The 21,848-nt window shown below is 37.8% G+C and overlaps 1 protein-coding gene across 3 annotated transcripts in view; it reads left to right on the plus strand.

Moving 5' to 3' along the window:
- The window catches only part of whrna (whirlin a), a 141,984-nt gene that overhangs the window by 38,546 nt on the left and 81,590 nt on the right, over positions 1-21,848 (plus strand). For all 3 annotated transcript variants that reach the window (XM_032570212.1, XM_032570213.1, XM_032570214.1), the window contains exon 2: positions 20,950-21,168. In XM_032570212.1, the coding sequence (XP_032426103.1) occupies positions 20,950-21,168 (219 nt within the window). The remainder of the gene's footprint in view (positions 1-20,949; positions 21,169-21,848) is intronic.

The raw sequence follows: 21,848 nt of genomic DNA on the forward strand, positions 1-21,848 counted from the left end.
TACAACCAGAGCAGCTGATTAGCATCTCAAAAACTCAAATAATACTTGAACTAGGACCAATGTGATGCTATTTGTTTTTGTTTTTTAATTATTAGTATCTCAGTAGGCCTGTTACAATAACAAATTATGCTGAACGATAAATTGTCCAGGAACTAATCGTGATAAACGATAATATTGTTGTTTTGAGACCATTTTCACGTCATAAAATAACGGCATAAAAATGGAAGAACACAAGCAACAGAAACGACAAATAAAACGTAATTATCAAATCTCTGTAATCAAAATCGTCCTTCAAAGAGCAACAGACTGAAAACTTTTTTCTTCCAGTTTTTGGTAGAAAGAAATTATTGAGTTCGTTTTAATTCATCATCCTATTAATTGATTTATTACAAGTCTGGCTGTCATTCTTATGTTAAACAACGAAGAGGAATATTGTGGTTTATTAGAAAGGTTAGCGCCTTTAGCTTGTTCTGGTCGGTTCAGGATGGTTCTGCCTGCCGGGTCGCCGGGCCGCCGGCTGCCTGTCACAGTGAGCTTCCTGTCTGACCTGGTTCTTACTAACACCGGAGCGCCTCAGGGGATTGGTCCGTTCTCGTTTCATGTTTACTCTTTTCACCTCGGACTCTGAGCTCGGCTCCGCCGGGATAAGATCTCCTGTGTGCCGGAGACGGACAAGAACTGCGGCTCTGGAACCGGGTTCTGAACTGCTGCATAAAAAAACGACAAAGTTCTGCAAGAGAAGAGTTTCTCTTCTAGACGTTTATCTTCTTTTGGAGGCTTTTTAAAAAGACTGACTGGGTTGGAAAACAGCAAAGTTTAACCAGAAGAACTAATTAAACGTTTGTCTTTGTAGTCCTGGCATAAGGATCCAAAATCCTGAGGATGTTTTTTTCTTTCCGCTAGAAGCTTAAATCAAACATTGATTCATTTTAAGACGGCTGCGATTCACAATGTCGTCTCAAAGCGTCAAAAATCAAAAGTTTATTTACAGACATAAGAATAATCGGTTTGATCTGATCAAAGATAAATGCAAAGTTCCTTCCAATTTAATTCCACTTATTAAGCAACACAGTAAGGTTTAGATTTTTGATTAGAATTTTAATTGGTAAAAAGGTTTAATGTTTTTAAAGGAAACAATCGATTGCATTGAGTAACTGACTTTGCAGCAACCTCTGCTTTTTAGCCAACCCCCCCTTGAGAAATCTTTGTTGAGCAATCACTTCTTGTTCAGTAAACCACAATCCATCAGCAATCCTTCCTTCTTGATCAATCCCTCCTGCAATCAGTCTTAAATATTCTTGCAATCACGCATTCTTGAGCAATCCATCTTCCTGCAGCAACCTCTCACTTCAAGCACCAGCTGGATAATCTGTTGCATTTACTCCTTACTATCCAGCAATCTCTCATACTGAGCATACATGTAGCTGCAATGGGGAGGAAATCTCCCTGTTAACAGGACATAACCTCCAGCAGAAGCTGTAGCTAATGTTAGCAGTAGCTAGCTAGTAGCTACAAGCTATTTATTACCAACTCATACTAATAGATAGAGGTAGCCAGATATACATATATACAATTATATATAACCATCAATACAGTTATCTATAAACTGTAGACATTTACAGTTTATGTAGTTAGCTTGCTCTTTACTACATAAACTGTTATAAACATGCAGTACCACCAACTAGCTAGCTAGCTACTGCTAGCTCCTAGCTAAATAAACTGTCAAACATGCAGTACCACTAACTAGCTAGCTAGCTACTGCTAGCTACATAAACTGTCAGAAACATGCAGGAACAGAACACTACATCCTGGTTACTGAAAGATGACTGTCTTGAGGGAAGAAAGTAGCGGAAACTCTCCTTTACTGCGTTTTTTAACTTTTTGATCCATCTGCAGCCATAAATAAAACCTAAACTCTCAGGCGTGCTGCGTCACCTTGAGGTCTGCAGATGAACACAGATGGAGAACCTGTGTAAAGCGCAGAGAAACGAGCGTGTTTAACGGCCACCTGCGCCTCTCTGCTGGGCGTTTTAATTGGCTGAGATCCCTGAATTTCCTCCAGGGACCCGAGTGGCATCCACTCCAGCGTGGCCCTGAGTGGGGCTTATTTATAGGTGCTGACTGCAGCGTTCTGAATCCACGCTCTGCCTTCTGCTGCTCACCGTAAAAACGGCCGGTGTGTTCATAACGTCCGATTGAATAAAAGCCCTAAATGGCTTTGGGAGCAGGAGGCTCATAAAGAAAGTTTGCTTTGAGAAAAAATCATTTTCAGCTTCTTGTTTTGATTCGCCGCCTGTTATTGTTCTGAAATCTGCCTGAATGCTTGGATCTGGAGGCGATCCAGCTCTCGTGTTTTCTCTGGCTGAGCGCGAAGAAGGAAAAAACTTGGAAATAATGTAGAAGTAAACAACTCTCTTGGCTGTCAGATGGTATTGATAAATTTATGGTGCGGCTGATTCCGATACGTTAGTTTATATCGGAGCAGAAGGGTCTCCCTCCACACATGAGCGCTTTTATTTCAGGACATAAAATCAATGCCCCGCTGAAAAAAACAAATGTTTAATCTCATTATGATTGACTGATGTTGGTCCAGAAGCTTCGCATGAGGAAAAGCTCTGCAGCAGCAATATTCCTGACAGCTTGTATTTGCAAATGATGTAGTAGAGAAAGAATCAGTTTGCTGACTCTTTGTCGTCGTTTGAATCATGACCTCTGACCTTGACTGCGCTGTTGGAGTGATTTTTGGTAGACTAGCAACTCTTAGGAACGTTCTCAACTCCTACATGTTTTCTCCATGTTGCAATTTTATTTGTTTTGCACACTTAGGCTGCATCGAACGATTTTTAAGTAATCGATTAATTGATTATTTGATGATTAATCGGATAAAAACATTTGGATGGACATTTGTGGAAATTTTTCATTTAATCACTTAAGCTTATTTTGCACAATATTAGAAATACACAAGAAAATTTAAATAAATAATACAATTATTTTTTTAAACAAGAAAATAAACATTTAATTTCTTAAAAATGCAATAACAGTATTCTTTTAGTCAACACTTGATAATTTCTTTAAATAAAAAAAAATTAAGTACAGTTTCTCTTGTTGCAAAACACGACACCTGTATTTATTAATTTAATTGACCAAAATCAGGCTTTTTCTTTTAAATCCATAAACTGAACCTTCTCTGCATATTGATGTCCGGGTTGCAGGTTTTTGTTTCAGGAATTATTCATGCAGCTCTTATGCGTTACACGGTAACACGGCTTTGAACATCAAAGGTGAAAGAGACAAAAGCCGCACACAGGCTGCATGCCTGCGTGCATAAAGAACATTGTTGGACAAACCTTTCATGTTTGTGTTAACCCCCCTCTCCGCTGTGAGGTCAGACATTTTAACTCCGCTAGTATTTTATAAATATTTTCAACAGAAGGGGACATTTGTTCATAGAAAATATGCTTACAGAGACATTTAAATGTTGGTTGAACACACATAATCTGCTGTTTTCTTTAACAAGTCCATAGATAATAAAGGTCTTTTCGTTTTTGTAAAGAATTTTACTTTCAGATTGGGTTGAAACGATTAATTGCGATTAATCGTTTATGAAAATAACCATCAGCTAATTTAGTAATCAATTAATCATTAACTGGAGTATGCAGATTTTAAATAAGCAAAAACACTTTGAAAGAGCAACAGACTCAGAGCAGTAATTAATACAAATTCATACAAAAAACACGTTTCTGTAAATACTTTTCATGTAGCATAGTTTTATTTTGCCTCGCCCAAATTCTCCAATTTTTAATAATTTAAACTAAAAAACTAATCAACAGATTAACCCTACAATATATTGATGCTGAGATGAACAGAAACAAATGAGTTTTTCACATTTTGATAGATATTAGAAGTATTTTTGGTGCTGATTCATCCTTTGCTACAAACAATTAATTATTCACTAAATGAATTTTATATTATTGCATTTTAGGTAATAAGATGTTTATTTTCTTATTTTAAAAAGGAATTAAATTAAAGGAATGTATTTAGAATATTGCATTAAAATGGCCTGAATGGTTAAAATAAAAAGAATGAGCAGAATATACAAATTTTTCAAATCTAATTAATCAATTAATCAATAGAATAATCGAGTATTAAAATAATCGTTGGGGTGCTGTGGTGGCGCAGGGGCAAAACACGACCCACTTATGGAGGCCTTAGTCCTCATGCAGTGGTCGCAGGTTCGATTCCCGGCCTGGCGACATTTGCTGCATGTCCTCCCCGTCTCTCATTACCCTCTTTCCTGTCGGGCTACTTTCAAATAAAGGCCAACAAAACCTTTAAAACAATAAAATAAATTGTCAGTTGCAGCCCTAAATAATGACTGCAAATCCTTCTGTAGACAAGAAAAATGTCTTGTTGATCTTTGACTTCAAATCCCAATAAAATACATTAAAATCTCTGGTTGCTATGGCAAAACCTTATTTAGTAGCAGTTGTTTCTTATCTACATCTCTTCTGTCTGGACCAAGTTTTTCTGTTTCCCATCAGTTTGCAGCAAAGACGTAGGTGTCAGCTTCTGCATCTTTTTCTATTTTTTTCTATTTTGCGTCTTACAGAGGAAGTCATGAATCAATCTGCACTTTCTCAAGTGAAATGCGAGTGTTGTGGAACTACCTACTCTTGTTAGTAACGCTGCATCTCCGGAGGCAAGAGGAAAATAAAAAATAAACGTGGAAACTTGTGTGCCTGTTCGTCCTTTTGATCCTCCCACACTCCTAGAGCTAACTCACCTGAAAACAAAGATAAGCGCTCGCTCAGACGGGAACAAAACACGGCGGCGTAAATACTCTAAATGCTCACACTCGTCCTGCTCTGGGTTTAATGGTGCGTAATGAGTCCGTCCGATGCTCGGCTCAGACATGTGCCGACTGCGGTCAAGGTGCTGCTGTCCATTATTCATGGCTCCTCGCCTGCACAATGTCTTTTAAAGAAATGAGAGCAGATGGATAAAACCTTCACACTGAAACGTTGTTGGTGTGTTGGAGGGCGATGGTGTTAACAGATATTCATACAACACCCACTACACCGGTAACCGCCTGAACCTTGAGATGGGTTCATCTTCGTCTGCAGATGTGTTGATTGAGATTACCCTAAAGCAGCAGCGGTGTAGTGTCTCCACGTTTCCTTAATGTGAACTTGTGCTTTTTCTGAAAGGATTAGATGAAATTGAACAGAGTGGCATTAGGTTTTTTATTTGAGATCACAAGGAGATTTTAAAATTAAAAACAAAGAGAGAGAAACCAACACACGATAAAAAAAAGTTAAAGCCTGAGCGTAGCATAATATGAAGGAGCACTGCAAAAACACAAAATCTTACCAAGTATCTTGGTCTAGTTTCTACTTTAAACACCTCAGAACAAATGAAATAAGACAAAACAAATCTACAAGCAACTTTTCAGCAAGAAATAGAAACTGGTTTTCAGTCAATAATTCCTTAAAATTGACAACAAAGGTTCTATTTGCAGATTATTTCACTAATAAAGGGGGAAAAATGTCTTGATACAAGTTAAATACTCTGCCAACAGACCCAATACGTTTTCATCAATATTAAGAAATTATTTACTTAAGACAACCTCTGTCTTGCTGAAAAGTTGCTTGTAAGTTAGTTTTGTCTTATTTCAGGTGTACTGAGGTGTTTAAAGTAGAAACTAGATAAAAATATTTGGTAAGATTTTATGATTTTTGCAGTCTTCATGAATGTTTACGACTGTTGTCATGAAATGTCTCTCGGTAAATAATAACAAAGTTGCATTAAAGGTGTCAACTTTGTTGTTATTTGGTAAATAATGTCACTTTTAATGCAAAGTTCAATTAAAACATGCATTAAAAGTTCAATAAAAGAAAAACTCATGTATGAGATTCTCCAGATCTTCCTGGGACATTAGTCCTTTAATCCTGGAAATGTTCTTCAGGTGACAGAAGGCCGACTTTGTAACCATCATTATGTGGTTCTGAAGGTTCAGGTCCATCACTACACCCAGATTTAGTCTCTGATCGCTAAATAACTGAATTTAGCGATTCAGTTAATCGCTAAATAACTTCAGTTATTTAGCGTAATAACTGAAGCTACATGCTAACTTGTTGTGTCTAATTGCTCCCACTGTGATTCACTGGAAATCCAAAAGCCTTAGAAGATGCTTTGTAATGCTTGTGTGTTGCTTTTTGACATTAATGCACTTTTAATTAAATTTTCAATTTAACTTTTTATTAAATGTGTAATTATTTACCAAATAATGTAAAGTTGACACTTTACAGCAACTTTTAATGCAACTTTTATTGTAACTTTTTATTAAAAGTGTCATTATTTACTGAACAATGCAAAGTCGACACTTTTAATGAACCTTTAATGCAACTTTGCCTTAAAATTGTCATTATTTACAGAATAATGCAAAGTTGAGACTTTTTATGTAACTTTTTATTAAAAGTGTCACTTTTGACCAAATAATGCAAAGCTGATACCTTTAGTGGACTTTTAATGCAACTTTTATTGCAACTGTGCATTAAAAATGTAATTATTTACCAAAAAATGAAAACATGACAATTTCAGTGCAACTTTTAAGGTAACTTTGCTTTAAAAATGTAATTATGTACAAGAATAATGCAGAGTTATCACTTTTAAAGGACTTTAAAAGCAACTTTTTGTGTAACTTTGCATTGTAGTTGCTTGGACATAAATTGCAGTCGTATCCAACCTCCACCGGGTCTGGCGATAGAATCACTTGTGCAGCAGTTTAGTTTCTCCTTTTGGGCTCAGAACCACCTTGGATAAATTTCTCCTTGAAATCTGCTGCAGTCAAACCTCCACTGAGTGTTTCTCTGCTGATTACAGATCAGTGTAACCTTTCCTGTCTGCAGAGGCAATAATGGAAAGATAGTGTTAATTTGCAATGATATGAAACGTGTTTTCAGATCAGGTGTATTACAGAGTTACATGTGGTCTGATGTCGCCATTAAGAGATGTACTTTGCTTAATTCCCATTTTCATTCCACTTTAAAAACCCTCCAAGCTATAAATTTACTTTTATAACCATTAAACTGAATTTATTTCAGTCTCCTCATCGATGGTCTGAGGCATAACTCTCGTCTACAAGTGGAGCTACATCAATGCACCTGAGAGAGCTTTAACTGATTGTGGGAGAGCAGCGAAGGCAGAGACGCCTGGACTTACCTGCACAACAGGGAATCGTGTAAAAATCCAAGTCTGGAAATGCTGCTCAAAGTTTAGTGCCAATTAATTCTTCGAAGCCTTCCAGCTAGAGCTGACCGTATTATCCAGTTCAGGTGGTGGAGGCTCAGTGGAGCTACGGGGTTTTGTTTTATTCGCAGAACACGATTCTGCACCATTTTCTGGTGAAATGGAAGCAAATTGAAACCAGGCCGGAAACGATTAATCGTATAAATCATGATTAATCGATAATTAATTGGATTAATACATCTATTAGACATAATAGTAACAATTAATCCAATTGACCTTGTGTAAAAGGTCTGATTAATCATGACTTGTATGTAAAATACACGATTAATCGTGATTAATCAGCTATTTGAAATCAGTCAAATAATGTAGTAATCGATTAATCAATAACGGGACTATACAGACTCTAAAAAAACATATTCAGAGCAGTAAATAAGCCAAAAGTTTACAAAAAAATATATACCTTTTGCATTTAAAATGAAAATAATAAAAAAAACTCTGACAATGATTAATTAATAACTCAGATAATCATTAGTTGTAGTCCTAAATAAAATTTAATTCAATATGACGTCATTATGTGTTTTTTTTAACGCTAAAATTAAAAACAAAAAGGATATTAATAGGTTTGTCACGGTAACAAATGTTGCTGGACGATAAATTGTCACAGAACTTATCGCAATAAATGATAATATTGATATTTTAAGACCATTTTCAAGTGATATAATGTAAGAACACATTCTTAACGATAAATAAACTTTAAATTTTAATAAATCTTTAACACTGGAACTGGAAGACATTTTAAATATCCAAAATAAATAAAGAGAACAAAGAATAAAATTAATTGTAAGGTGTCTGTAAACAAAATTATCCTTCAAAAAAAGAGCAAAACACGAGACTCAAGATTTTATCATCCAGTTTTTGGTTGAAAAAGAAAAAGAAAAACAATAAATCATTCAAATGGAAATGATTGAATCTGTTTTAGTTTATCATGCGAGTAATTGATTTATTGCTTATTGTAGCTGAAGTATACACTTGAAAAAGGCCATTTGGTGACAAAACAACACATTCAAAGCAATAATTAAGCTAAAACTGTACAAAAATATCTCTGCATTTTGAATTTAAGAAAGAAAAAAACTTCTGTCTGTAAAAACGTTTTACCCAGAACTCCTAAAGTGAGTTTTAACGTCACCTGGTTGAATTTCCGTAAATCAAATCTTCTACTCAGCTAATTTTACCATCCAGTTTTAATCTGTTAATCCAATAATTAATCACCAGATTAGCTCTACACTGTGTTGATGTTCAGTCCAGCAGAAAGTCCTCAGCTTTTCACATGTTGATTATCAAATTGAGTCCATTTGACTATCAGGAGTTTTAGTTTTCATCCCGTCCTCTCCTGACCTCTCTTTAGTTTAAGGAAATATCGGTGAGAGATGCTGGGCAGGATGTGTCGTAAATAACGGCTGCTGAGAGATTGAGCGTTCGATTCAGCAGACGGAGAACTCGTTGATTCATGAGGTGGAGCAAAGTAGTTTGATCCAGTGATGGATTCTTTATTTGTCTTTTTTTAGCAGTTTCAACCTCATTAGATGTTAAAGGGGAACTATTATGCAAAATTCTAATTTTGCATGTTTTTATTCTTCCATTCAGGTCTCAACTGTTTCTAAACACAAACCAATCTCTTAAAAAACACACCCAGCCTGTTTTTTTTGCAATAAGTTAAAGTTTTTTTGGTGTCTGGAAAACAAGCCATTTCAAAAACCTTCCGATTATTATTGAGTCACACTTCCCCGTTACCTAGCAACCTCAAACCCAGCCCGTCACCTAGCCACCCAAGATAGGAGCTGGATTTATAGCTGAATTTAATTTAGAAACCTTCAGAATGTAACGTCACAAATCAGCAGGCACAGCCCCGTTACCTAGCAACCCCAGCAGAGTTCTGCCCGTTACCTAGCAACCCAAGCTGAGCTCCTGCACGTCTGGTCGGCTGGTTTTACAATTGAATTTAATGTAGAAACCTTCAGAATGTAACTTTGCAAATGACCATGTTACCTAGCAACCTCAGCAGAGTTCTACCCGCTACCTAGCAACCCAAGCTGAGCTCCATCATGTTTGGTCACCTTGTTTTATCGCTGTATGTGCTGTAGAATGGCTGTTGGCAAAAACAAGTGTTTTGTTGTTGACTTACCATCCAGAAACCACTTGCTGCATCCTTGTTGGTTGTGCAGAAGGCTCCACTTCTGCTTTTCAAAGATGTACGAATGTATAATTGAGCATCTGTTAGCAACTATTTTCACGTGTGAGTGTAAACGTTGAGTTGGGGCGGCGTGCCTGGCAGCAGATTATTTGGATTTAAAGTGACAGACCCTAAAACAGAGAAAATCTCATTATGTAAGATTGATTTTGTGCAAAAAAAAATGTGATGAAAATGTTTTCCTGACCTGTTCATGGCAGCATAACGGCTCACCTTTGATAAATAGCAAACTTGGAGCCTGAAAATCATCAAATTCTGACGTTCCCAACGAAAACGAAGAGTCTCAACACTGAAGGAAATGGTGTAGCGGGTGTTTAGATTTGAGGTTTCTCCTGCGGTGGGACTCCCAGGGTGGGAATACTTTCAGATGACACAATCTCTAAAATCTCTGCCTCCATTCTGGCACATCGCTCCTTATCCCGCCTGTCACTCCTATGAAGCAACATTAATCTTTTCTGTTTTATCTGTAAAATTAATGCTTTTTTCTGCTCATTTTCCCTTAAACTTGTCTGTAATTTGCATGTCCGGAGATGATTTCTGCTGCAGGTAATCCCTGCTTTTCTTTAGATTTGGGGGAGCGGCTGTACAAACTGGGTGGATTGGGAAATGTGCGGATTAGCGAAGATGGCTTGGGCGAATCTTTGCGGATGTTTTTGGTCCGGTTAATCTCTGTGATTGATGACTCGGCTCCATTAACTCTCCCTGTTTGCCGTCTTGTCGATTACTCATTAATCCTCCCGAGTGTTTTCCGCTTTTCTGTGTCAAACTGTTCACATGTGGCAAAGCTGTACATTCAGAGATGGAGGAGTCTCAAACAAGACTGAAAGGCATGAAATTATTCCTTTAATATGAAATTATGGAATTTAAAGGAGGATTTTAGCATCTGTTGTAATAATGGGTGAGCTTCTGTATCTGGATAATCGGATGTTTACATGTTTCTGGTTCTGATTTTATGTAGATTATCTGCAGTTTTTCATGGTTTTTTCACTGATCTTCCTCTGCTGGCTGCTGGTCGCTGTCATCTGGTCCACTGCCTATATTAAATCAATACTAAAAAATCATTTAAAAATACTCATTTTGATCAAAATCGATATAAACTAAATAGGTCAAATTTGTAGCATTTATTTTGGGAAAAACAAAGACAAACCTCCTGGATTATATAAATTATTGCTATTTGTATAAATATTAGCTTCCAGGATGATTAATCGGATTAATCGCGTCAGCTGGAGTATATGGTGTTTAAAAAAGTAATTTTTCTGAAAGAACAGCATTTTCAGAGCAGCTATTAGTTTAAAATTTTACAACAAATATATTCATTTTGGATTTAAGAAATGCTTAACATGCTAATGTTAGAAGAATTTTAGTTACTTTGTTACAAATGATCAAGTTTTTGCTAAAGGAATGCCGAATTATTGCATTTTAGGCAATATGTTTATTTTTTCAGAAACTTATTAGCATCTTTTAATGTATTTCTAGTATTGTATAAAATGAGTTAAAGCTTATATCTGCAGAATGTGCCAGTTTTTTAATCTGATTAATTGGTTAATCAGATTAAAAAATCTGATTAACCAAACATTTCAAGTACTGAAATGGTTGCGGCCCTGAATTATAATTACAGTTCAAAATCACGCTGGAGGGCAAAAAGCTGCTCACTGGAAATGACTAGCATTGGTTTTAGCTGTTAACTTGTTACTATAAAGCACTAAATCTTAAATATACGGCTGATATAAAAAATAAAGGGATGCAGAGCTTTGCTAATAATTTTCAACACTACGAAAACTAGATAACAAGGTCAGAGAAAAGTTTTAATTAAGTAAAAACTAGCAAGGAGAGGGAAATAGGTCAGCTATGCTAGCTTGACTATGGTAATCTTAACATGTAGATGTGCTGTGGAATTGTGTGTGTTTCGGTTAAATTCAAAATAAAAAAAGTCAGCATAAACACCAACTCTGACAGATTGTCAGCAAAGCAGGTCCACATTGCCGGCTAATCAACCACTGCTGTGTTAGCTTAGCTAATAGCAACCGCAGCTAATCCACCGCAGTGATCACTAATTAATAGTTGCAAACAACAAGCCTGAAGGCATAAAACTCTTACAGACTGAATGTTCTGTTCTTTGTGTGGGAAATGGTTGAGTGTTTATTTTTTGTGTTGAATCCTGGAACATGAAGTGGCGTTGTTGCCTGTTGCTATGGCAGCGGGTCTAAATAATCATCAGAGATCTTGTCCCTTCAACAAAAAAAAAACAAAAAAACAACATTGCCACTGTATCAAAAATTGGTATTTTAGTTTTGTTGAAACTGTATTGAGTTTGAAACTTTGTCAATCTTTAGCATTTGACACTACAGTTGTAATCTCTTCTTTTTTATGGCTTCAAGTCACTGAATCACTCAAAAATAAACTCCTAACGTTCCTGCTGACATCATTTCAGACTGTGAGGCTGGTTTATTTACAGCGGTCTTCCTGCCCACATCGACCGTGTCCCTCGGGGAGCCCTGTGGGGGGTCCTCTGGGAGTATGGGGTACCGGGCCCTTTGATACGGGCTGTCAGGTCCCTGTATGACTGGTGTCAGAGTCTGGTCTGCATTGCCGGCAGTAAGTCGGGCTCGTTTCCGGTGAGAGTTGGACTCCGCCAGGGCTTCCCTTTGTCACCGATTCTGTTCATAACTTATATGGACAGAATTTCTAGGTGCAGCCAAGGTGTTGAGGGGATCCGATTTGGTGGCCTTAGGATCTCGTCTCTGCTTTTTGCAGACGACGTGGTCCTTTTGGCTTCATCAGGTCATGATCTGCAGCTCTCGCTGGAGCGGTTCGCAGGCGAGTGTGAAGCGGCCGGGATGAGGATCAGTGCCTCCAAGTCCGAGGCCATGGTCTTGAGCCGGAAAAGGGTAGAGTGCCTTCTCCGGGTCAGGGGGGGGGGGTGTCCTGCCCCAAGTGGAGGAGTTCAAGTATCTCGGGATCTTGTTCACAAATGAGTGAAGAAGGGAGCGGGAGGTCGACAGGCGGATTGGCGCAGCGTCTGCCGTGAAGCGGTGGCTGTACCGGTCCGTCGTGGTGAAGAGAGAGCTGAGCCAAAAAGCGAAGCTCTCGATTTACCGGTCGATCTACGTTCCCACCCTCATCTATGGTCATGAGCTTTGGGTCATTACCGAATGAACGAGATTGCGAATACAAGCGGCCGAAATGGGTTTTCTCCGTAGGGTGAGAAGCTCAGTCATCCAGGAGGGACTCAGAGTAGAGCCGCTGCTCCTTCACATCGAGAGGAGCCAGTTGAGGTGGCTCGGGCATCTGGTCAGGATTCCTCCTGGACGCCTCCCTGGTGAGGTGTTCCGGGCACGTCCCACAGGGAGGAGGCCCCGGGGAAGACCCAGGACACGCTGGAGGGACTATGTCTCTCGGCTGGCCAGGGAACGCCTTGGGATTCCCCCGGAGGAGCTAGAAGAAGTGGCCGGGGAGAGGGAAGTCTGGGCCTCCCTTCTGAAGCTGGCTGGCTGGCTGGCTGGATGGATGGATGGATTTTCACTCTTACTTGAGGAATTTCTTGGACGGCTGCTTTTTACTTTACTTGAGTAAAAATATTCTTTATAAAACTAATCTACTTTAATGTTTTTTTAAAGTGGACACCACTTTACAATAGGGCTCCCCTTATAGATGGCTAATAAACAATTTATTGATATGTAATCATTCATCTATAAACACTTTATAAATTATTAACTGTTTATTATACATTAAGGGTGAGAATTTATGAATTATTAATTTAATTTCATATTTGTAAATTATGCTTACAAATATGAAATGAAATGTTTAGTATAACAAATCCAGACATAATATGAAGGTGAACAAACCTGCTTCACTATTTGCCAAGTAGATTCTGTCTCCTTCTCATCCTTAATCAATGCAGTTACAGTATTTGTGATTTATAAAGAGTTTATAGATGAATTAATAACATTTCTGTAAACTATTTATTAGTCATGTGTTATTGTAAAGTACTAAAGTGTTTTGCTCTAATTTAGATTTAAAAGTTGTAGCGTTTTTGTTCTTCTATGGAGTTTAATCCCAGCCTTTGGGTTCGTTTTTTATGTTTTTGTGTAATTATGCCTCAGTGAGGTGAAAAGTGGATTTTTCTTTATTTCTGACCATAATCGCTGTGAATTGTCTGTTTCTGTTAGTCCGTTTCAGTCGTGCTTTGTGGGACGTGTTGGATGTTTTTCCTGCTGCGCTGCAGAAAAAGCCTTTCAGTTTGTGATTATTGTGAGTTTCCTTCCAGCGTATCTTCCAGGTAGGACTTGCAGCGAATCGCCCCCCTGTTGCATCTCAACTGCCTGAATCGATGCGAGTCAGAAAGGAGCGAGACAGCACACGTTGTGCACAATGACAGCTGCTGCGGCCGAGCGCCACTGAAAGGTGTTTTTATATGCAAATTAAAGAAAATATCTGAGGAACACGCTGTGAATTAGCCCCTATCACACATCCTGTCCCTTGTTGTATTAAAATAATTTTTAGACATCTGGAAGTGAAAATCAGGGGTATTTCTCATGAAGAACGCCCCTAAAATGATCACAAAGCCCCTCAGGGCTGCAGCACCTTTTTAAAACGGCTCAGTGGGGATTCGGCGCCGCTGCAGAGGAGCTGCATGGATCTAAGTGTGAAATCAGAGAGAAAGTAGGTTTACATCCAACGCAGAGATGCAGAAGTTAGATGCTCCATTCTGTTCCTTCAGAGCTTATCTAGGCTCTGCACCATTCACAGAAAAACTTCACTTATAACCAGAAAATCAGCTTATTGGGTTCTGCACTCACTTAAATACAGCTTTCTTTTATGGTCAAATTAAAAACCAGCATTCTTTCATTTTAATTGAATTTTTTATCAACTGTACTGCACAAAAAAGTAAGTTTAAAGCGCTTAGCATATAAATGTTTAGTATAAATTTAGCAGCGGTGTCAAACTCGTTTTTATTTTGGCCCATATCAAAAATCTGAATGTAAGTGTTTCTTAAAATTAAATAACATTAAACATATTTTCACGCTGATCAGTCCATCCAGGATTTCATGATTGTTTTTGTGGGGATTTTAAAATCAAAATCACGGATTTTGTGGTGATAATTTAGAAATATTTGTAAGGAATCGTTATGATATTTGCGCTAAATGTGACTTTATTACATGCCGGACTATACTTTGACATCAATTAAATCTAATGTTTTTGATCAGTTTTGAGAAAAGATTCCAGTAAAATCAGAAAAATGTGAGGGTCTGTTGATTTTGTGCGAATTTTGAGAATTTGTGAAAAACTGGAGGGACGTATTGACGTAATTTGGAGAACAGAGGGCCATATAAAAATCTTCAGTGGGCCAGATTTGGCCCCTGGGCCTCGAGTTTGACACATATCCTTTAGAGGACATAAAATAAAGGATAAAATGAGCTTTATGAACCGATATTCGTTGGTTCATACAGTACTAACAATGCCAGGAAAATCTTTTAATTTATTAAAAAGAAATAGTGTTGGAGAGGAAAGAAGTTCAGTTACGCTAGCTTGACTATGACAACCTGAACATGTAGATGTGCTGTGGAATTTGGAGTGTTGACCTTAACAACCCTGACAGGACATTATCAGTAGAGCAGGTGTTTAAATTAGCTATCTACCACCGATGCTATGTTAGCTTAGCTAATAGCAGGGGTAGATAATCCACCACAGTGATCAATCACTGTGATTCAAAATAAACATAAAGCCTGAAAACATAAAACTGTACCGGACTGAATGTTCTGTTCTTTGGGTGGGAAATGTTTGAGTGTTGTGTTTTTTTTAGTGTTGAATCCTGAAACACAAAATGGCGTCGTTGTCGGTTTCTATGGCAACGAGTCTTTAGCGTAAAGCCGACAAAGAGCGAGATAAACATGGTTTTGAGCTGCTCTTTGACGATTTTTTCTGCGTTATTTTACCCTTTGCTGTGACGCATCGAACTGAATTAATAATTTCTACGTTTCCAGGTTTCATTTAGTTAACCGAGATGTTCTACCGCTGCAGCGCGGCTACAGGTGGCAGGTAAAACAGCCGGTTTTTACCCTCCAGCTTTGTGCGCACGCGCGAAATTTCACACTACGGATCCACAGAAAACTTTGGCTCCACATTGGATCACGTAGAGAGCCGCAGGTTGAAGCACCAAACCACTGATTCCCACTGAAACACAATAAAACCTCATAAAGAATAGATTTAACAATAACAGCTTCACCATCAGCTTCTATAAGCAACGTGGCGCTAGCAGCCGTGTCAGTCATTTTTGTTGTTTTTCTGTGTATATATATTTATTATTTTTGGACACACTGCCCCGCCGTTGTGCCGGTGTGAAGGCGATCAGCTGCGGCTGACAGATCTCCTCTGACAGCAGTAAATAACCAGGGTGAAAGGCAATTTACCCGTCTGCTGCGCCGCTGTACCTGTACTGTCTGCAGGTTTCCGTCAGACAAGACGCGGCTCTTTTCTCGGCTTTGTGTGACAGACTGGCTGCTTTGCGTGCCTCAGTGAATCTGCGTGTTTTTCTCTGTGTGTAATTAGCATGAACAAGAATTGGAGAGCTTTCAAATCAGCGCTGCTGGCAGGAGGAGAAATGCTTTTAACAGAGGAGTGGGAAAGTGTTTTTCTTTCTGCCTCATAACTCCATCTGTCCAGACGGAAACCTCATCCGGGCCCTGATGAGAGCAGGACTGCGGTTTAATTCCAGCCGGGGTTAAAAGTGGGATTGAAATTAATCCCGGAATGGATTTCCTGACATTTTATGAGGCCGGTTTGTGTTTTCTGAGGCCGTTTCACCTGTTGATGCTGTTTCCCATTTTGCTCCGTAATGTATTCCATTATTTTTAGCTCGCCGTCTGTTTTTGGTGCCACTCTCAGGAGCAGCGCAGCTTCATCAGCCCAGGGTCACAATCAGCACTTCTCCTGCAGGAGTGAAGCATTAGAGCCACCATGGCGCTGATTACAGCTCTGTCTTATTTACGGGTCGGGGAGCCTTTCTCCGCTGCACCTCCAGCTCTGCTGCTCTCTCTGCAGGTTATACAAATATATTTGTCCTTAAGATTCTCACACTGGAATCTGGAATGGTTCAGACAATCAAACTCGTTTAATTATCAGAGAAAAGTAAAACTCAAGATCTTATCAAGTATTTTGTGTCTGGATTTAAATGCAAATATCTTAGTACACTTGAAATAAGACACAACTAACTTACAAGTAACCTTTCAGCAAGATATTAGAGATTGATTTAAGTCAATAATTCCTTAATATTGATGAAAAAGTTCTAGTTTCACCGGCAGATTATTTAATCTATAACAGCATATTTTTCCCCATAAGTGAAATATTCTGCCATTGGAACTTATTTTTCATCAATATTAAGGAATTATTGCTTTAAAACAAGTTGCTCTATCCTAGAGAAACCGTCAGGTTTTAGCAAAAAGAAACATTTCTGATATTTTAGCAAAAAACAATTTGCAAAATAGCAAATTTTAGCAAAAATAATCAGATTTTAACAAAAAATCTAATTTTAGAAAAAACATCTGATATTTTAGCAAAAAAGTAGTAGCAAGAGAAAAAATAACCTAGATGTTTTAACAAAAACAATCAAAAATTTTTAAAAAACATAAAATTTTAGAAAAATACTTAAATTTTAGCAAAAAATTCTAATATTTAAAAAAAAATTGTATTTTAGCTAAATGAAATCGGATTTTAGCAAAAACAAAAGAAATAATTGTGATTTGCGTTAATTCAGACGGTTTTAATTTCTCAACATCTCCATCTAGTTTGACTCCAGACTTTCACTCCAACGGGGAGAAATTGAACGTAAACAACTTTAAAGTGTTTTTTTATTTAGTGAACAATTAACTAATATTGAGACTTTAAATTTGTCTTTACCAGAGTGTCTGTGAGGAGCTCTGTAGGGTTTTGTTGGAGCAGAAAGTTGCCGTTATTCAGCAACCTAATGAAGCAATGTCTGTCTCATTGTTCTCCATTCGGCCGAAGTTTTCCACCCGTTTTTCTCCCCTCGGCTGTAAACTCCTGTTCTTGCATCACTGCAGCCGTCAATGCAAATAAATCTCAGAATCTGGAGATTCCAGCTCCTGCCTGCGTTTTTCTGCCCTCCTGTTGATTTGTTTCAAAGCTTCCTCTGCAGAAATGTCGCAGTTTTACCTTGAAAATACACAGCAGCCTCTCCAAACCCCAACATGTCCCAGTTCCACTACAACGCGCCGAATGTCCCACTTACTGCACAGGAAACGGCTTCTTCACAACTTTTATTTCTCCTACCAAAGGTATTTTCTTGCTCTCTGTTATTCCCGTTATGCAAAGTGAAGCGCTGCATAAACAACCTGCTAACTGCGTCGTCCTGATTTCAACTCCGACAAACTGCTAATGAGCTCAGAGCGACGCCACACCGCCGCGCGTTCAGCTGTAAGACGCCGGCGCTTCACCTTGGAAAAGGTTTTCAATGCTGCAGTCACAAACCTGAATGTGTTTTATCTGGATCTCATGAGAAAGTCTGAGAAAAATGAATACAAGTCTGAGAAAAATGAATACAAGTCTGAGAAAAATGAATACAAGTCTGAGAAAAATGACATTCTCCAAAACTTAAAAGCTTCTTTCATTGCAGTTAATAAGTACTAGAACTAGCCAGAAGTGCAGAGTACCCAAATGTTGTAGTACTACTTCATATTTTTACTCAGGTAAAATTAAAAACTAGTCATCCAAGAAATTACTCAAGTAAGAGTAAAAAGTATTTGGTAAAACTTCCCCACACTGGCTAGCTTTTTAGTTCTTGTTAAATCTGATTTTATTTTTCTCTGTATTTTTATTTTTTGCTGAAATAGATTTTTGATAAAATTAGTTTCTTTGTTTTCTTTGCTACATTTGATTCATTTATTTTTCTGAAATCAGTTTTTTTTTTCTTCTTTTTTTGTGTTCATTCCTGTTTCTGATTAAATTTTACCAAATCATATTTTGTGTCAACAGTTTGCAACTTGCACAAGCTGGTTAGCCGGTCAGCTGCTTACTTACCTTTCTAGGCAGCTACTAAGTAAAAGTAGAACTACTGCAACATATTTTTATTCAAGTAAAAGTAAAAAGTATCCATCCAAGAAATTACTAAAGTAAAAGCAAAAAGTATTTGGTAAAAAAGTTACTCAAATACTGAGTAACTGATCAAATTATCAACCATTTTAAAATTACATTACCTGGACCAAAATAAAAAGTTAAGTGGAAATTTTGGTATTTTAAGAATGAAAATGACAGCAAATCATATTAGTAACAAAAAATAACAAAATAAAATGTTTCCAAATCATTTTTTTTCATAAAAGATTCATGAAACTTTAATAAAAACTGCAGGTGTGTGTCTGTCAGGTGAACTTTGGGTTAAAACTTGTTTGTTTTTCTTTCTGTGGGTAGAAAATCCAGACATTTTACTCAAGTAGGAGCAGAAATACTTCATAATAAAATTATTCAGGTAAATGTAACTGAGTAATTGTAACTAGTTACTTCCCAGCTCTGCCACCAGCTCAGCACATTTGTCTGTTTGCAGATTTTTTTTGAAGACATGCTGAACAACTGAGAGCCATGAAAACACACTTTGCTTAATTAATCTGATTAATACTTTTATATGTATTTAACACATAAAAGTTTCTCACATTTTGTCTGCGATTTTGCATCGACGTTTCCCATGAGCAGAGGAAGAGGAGGCAGATTTTGAGAACCTGGGATTTTTTTCTGGTTATTTTTTATTTTTCAGCTGACCGGGTTTTGTTGCCTCTGAAGTGGAGTTATTATCTCCCAAACACAAACCCAGATTGAGAAATTGATCCATCTGGGTGGAGAGATTGACCCTCTCTGCTCTCATTCACTGACGGGGAATAATTCGACTTGTTCCACAGGAGAAACGCCGATAAAGATTTCAGCTGAAGCTTTCAGCTTTTTCTTAGCAAGAACTGATGGAAGACGGATAAAAAGGATTCATGCTGGACGTTTGCTTGTTTAGATCAGGAAGAGACGCTATTTGTTTACTTGGATGCCTCCAGATTAAGGATTTTTTTTCACGAAATTACATTAAAATAAGATGAAACAGGAGTTGGATAAATGAGCTGCTTCTGCAAATAATTAGCTTTTGTTAATATTAGGCTTAACCAAATGCTGCAGTAACGTTTTGGTTTGAAATTTTTCATCTTTTTTATTTAAATGTTTTTTAAAAGTGAGAATTCTGAGAAAAAAAATCAAAATGTTGAGTGAAAAGTCAGATCTGTAAGAAAAAAGAAAGAATTCTGAGAAAAAGTCTAAATTTGAGATTTGACTTTTTTCTCTAAAAAGTTGGATTTTTTTGAAGGAAAATAAATCTCAAAATTTCTAAAAAAAATTTTAGAAAGTAAATTCTTACTTTCTAAAAAGTAACAAAAGTATTTTTACTTTACTAAATTTGTTTTAGCTAAAAAAAATGTTTTTTTAACCAAAAGTAAAGTATCCCTAAAAAGCTTGACATTTTCAAAAGTAACATTTTTTAAATTTTACTTTCTAAAATTTCTTAGAAAATAACATCTCTAGAAAATTTCACCTTCTTAGAAAAGTAAAATTTAAAAAAAGGAGGAAAAAAAGTCAGAATTCTGAAATTAAATTCATTCGTCGTAATCCTCTTCCGTAGAAAACAAGCTGATTTTTAACCCTGTTTGCTTTCCGTACCATAGATCTTGGGATTCTTTAGCATTCTCCTGTATAAACTAAAATCAATCTACCGAATGTAAACAAATACATTTAAATTTAAAACATCTGTTTGGATGAAATGTTTGAGATTTCTCTGTATGTTTATATAAATGTGAAACAAACTGAGGATGATATCAGCCTCAAATAAATTCTTTTTGTCGACTTTTATCTACTTTTAGTTTTCTTTAAACAGTCCGACCCTAAAGAGGGAATAGTTTTGGAAGAAAAGTGTAAATAAATAAGGGATGATTTAATCTTCTGTACCACCAACAAACATTTCAGAGCCGTTTCTCATCAGTCCTGTTGCTCAGTAGAAACTCGTGTTTGTTTTAGAAAAAAACTCTTGAGCACCTGGATCTTCAGCTCCGTTCACTTTGATTTGTCTAAACTTTTAACAGGAACTCACTGATCTGCTGCAGGTCAGCTTGTAGAAAAGCTATCAGAGGCTCAACTGAGAGCCTGAGAGGAATCTGTTGTTTCTGCCTGTAATCTCACATTTCCTCCTTCCTCCTCTCTCTGGTGTTACCTGCAGCTGCTGGTTTGAATCTATTAAATAACCTGCCACGCAAAATTCACATCTTTTCATGTTTGTGCACTTCTATTTGAGTTTCTACTACTTCTGAAAAAACCCACAGAGCCATTTTTTGGCAATAAATTCATGTTTTGATAGATTCGTCCTCCTCTTTCTGTTTGTGAAACGCCTGTTTGCTTCGTTCTTGTCGCCTCGTCAGGTGCTGAAGGGCAGCAAGAAGCTGAACCTGTCGGTGCGCTCAGTCGGGCGGATCCCGGGCGGCTACGTCACCAACCACGTTTACACCTGGGTGGATCCTCAGGGTCGCAGCGTGTCTCCTCCTCCGGATCTACCCGAGCACCGGAGCGCCACGCTGCGGCGGACCGACAGCCAGCGGCGCAGCAACATGCAGCTGCTTCAGGAGGGAGACGAGAAGAAGGTAGAGACATTCAGAGGAGGGCCGGAGAACCGATCCGTCCTTCAGCCGGTAGAGCTGGAGTTCACATGTCAGGAAAAACAAACGGTTAAAGAAAAACCGTCGTTGTGTCGTAACAGTTTGGTATGAGACAAATAATCTGTGAAAAAATCAAACTCCTCTGTCTTCTCCCAGTGCTCCCAGTGGCAACTAGAAGCAACCAATCAGAGCCAGGAGGTGGAGCTTAGTGTTGTCATTCACTTTTCTGTCTGCTCTCTGCTATGCTGCAGCTAGCATGGCATGTCATGAATGCTAAGGCTAGTTAGCCTAGCCACCGATGACGGTAGATAAACGTTTTTCCTGTAATGTAGGTTGTTTCTGCACTTAGCAGCGAGTACATGAGATTGATTTACAGCACTATCTGAGGCCTGGTTCCATGCTGAGGTGTGTAACGTTCGCTGAACTACCGGACAGGTTGGTCCTGCCCATATATGGAAGAAGACGCTGCAGCAAATATTCCTCCGCCATCTTGAATTTTGGCTTCCAGTCTCCTCCAAACAGAACAAGACACGGTGTGTTTATTAAATGTTAAGGTTCATACACTAAAAAAAAAAGAAGAAAAATTCAAGTGTTTTCAAAGCATTTTCAAGTACCGTATTTTCCGCACTATAAGGCGCACCTAAAAACCTTCAATTTTCTCAAAA

Source organism: Xiphophorus hellerii, chromosome 8 (assembly GCF_003331165.1).
Source record: "Xiphophorus hellerii strain 12219 chromosome 8, Xiphophorus_hellerii-4.1, whole genome shotgun sequence".
Lineage (NCBI taxonomy): Eukaryota > Metazoa > Chordata > Actinopteri > Cyprinodontiformes > Poeciliidae > Xiphophorus > Xiphophorus hellerii.